Genomic DNA, 1839 nt, shown 5'->3' with positions numbered 1-1839 from the left:
CACCCTGCCTACCGAAATTGTCTTTCACCAACAAGCCACCTTCCTCTTGCCGCATCAACAACTGCTGGCACTAACATAGTGCTAAGCTAGCAGCATGCAGTACAGACACCCTAGCTAAGAAGCTACTGACATAGTGCTCCACTTCTCTCATGCAACCCTCCCCCCAGGTCAACAACTGATGTGAGATGACATTGTGTCTGTCTCTCCATTAACACACAAACACCCCGTTGACAAAAATCTGTGAAGACATGAGCACCCCGCCAAGGCATCTGACTTAGGGGAAACACTGGTTATCATCTTTAAGTCCTAAATGGTATGCATATCAGGCAGGTCTTTCCACAGAAACAATCTTACATGATGTTGTTTTGTGAATGGAATGCAGTCTGGCACAAGGACAATATACACCTGGCTGCTTCTTGGACATACAGGGGGCATGTGACAATGTACCAGTAGAAGCTATAGAGGGAGCACTTGCTGTGGATGAGACAACATGCTTTGGACAAGGAAAGCATCTTCACCTCTGGGGGACTGTATGGTAAACATCAGTGTCAGGCGGGGATGTCCACAGGAGGAGCAATCTCACCCTTGTGTTGGCTCTTGGTTGTTGACAGCCTAATAAGTAAGTTGAATAGATCTAGACTCCGTACACAAAGGCAAGAGTAGACTTGGTCTTCTGGCTTCTGCCTGGGTACGGTATGTAACCTAATGCAGAGGGGACAAAATAGAGTATCCAGATGGTGCCAGGAACGGGAACTTTTTGTTAACCTAAACATGACAGAATTGGTTCTTTTCACCCATAATAAGTCAAGGAAGGGTTACTCACCTCCAAAGTTGGAGGGAACAGAACTTTGATTATCAGAGTCAGTTACGTTTCTGGATGTCTATCTAGACAAAAGGCTTAACTGGAAAAGTAATGTGGATTAAAAGTGTAAGAAGGCCACAAAGTGCTTACATCAGTGCCATAGATATGCAAGCAGTCAATGGAGTGCTACCCTAAAGATTATTAGATGAATCTACATGGTCATAGTATGCCCCTATGCTGCTTTAGTATGATGGGTCCAAGTCGGGGTGGCTACAGTGATGTTCCAATATGTGCAATGAACGGTCTGCCTGAGCATCACAGTTTCCATTAGAACAACACGCACGGCAGCCCTTGAAGTCCTACTAGACGTGACTCCACTGGATTAAATCCAGTGTATATCTTGGGAAGGCTGCATTCAGTGCTGTGAGGTTACAACAGTCTGGTCGGTGGAGAAGCCTATCAGACTAGCAGCATAATCAAAACTGGGACCGGGCAGTTGCTGCTATTCCAGTAATGGCAGGACCTAGAGACAGTATAGTCAAAAAATCCAACTGTGAGCCAAGTTTTCAGGCAGAGGTTTAAGATAAATCTTCCTGGAGAAACTTTGCCATGGTGGACCTGTCTCCCAATCAGTTTTACTGTTTTACAGATGGATCCCTTCTGAAGGGGTCAGTAGGGGCAGGAGTGCTAATTTTGCAGACCGATAATTTTCATTCAACCTTTATTTAAACAGATAAATCACATTGAGCCTCGAAGACTCATTTACAAGTGAGACCTGTTTGGACAGACAAAACAGCAGTTAACTGGACACATAGGAATTGGAGGTGAACAAAATTCCTATCAGACTTTTTTTTCTTGCCCGAGAAAAAAAAAAACCTCTAATATTAAAAACACACCTCGCACAAACAAGCACATATTTACGTAGACATTCTGCAAATGGAGACGAGAGCGGTCAACAACGCTTATACAGGTCCTTCTAAAAAAATTAGCATATTGTGATAAAGGTCATTATTTTCCATAATGTAATGATAAAAATG

General features: G+C 43.6%; 1 protein-coding gene across 1 annotated transcript in view; it reads right to left on the bottom strand.

The window, feature by feature from the left end:
* Positions 1-1304: 1304 nt before the first annotated feature.
* cln3 (CLN3 lysosomal/endosomal transmembrane protein, battenin) overlaps positions 1305-1839 on the bottom strand; it is a 9337-nt gene continuing 8802 nt past the window's right edge. The window contains exon 6 of the mRNA XM_037689318.1: positions 1305-1325. Within this exon, the coding sequence (XP_037545246.1) occupies positions 1305-1325 (21 nt within the window). The remainder of the gene's footprint in view (positions 1326-1839) is intronic.

This window comes from Nematolebias whitei, chromosome 15 (genome assembly GCF_014905685.2).
Source record: "Nematolebias whitei isolate Nwh7 chromosome 15, NemWhi1, whole genome shotgun sequence".
NCBI classification, from domain to species: Eukaryota; Metazoa; Chordata; class Actinopteri; order Cyprinodontiformes; family Rivulidae; genus Nematolebias; species Nematolebias whitei.
Note: the sequence above shows the minus strand (reverse complement) of the source record. Positions and strands in the feature narration are given on the sequence as shown.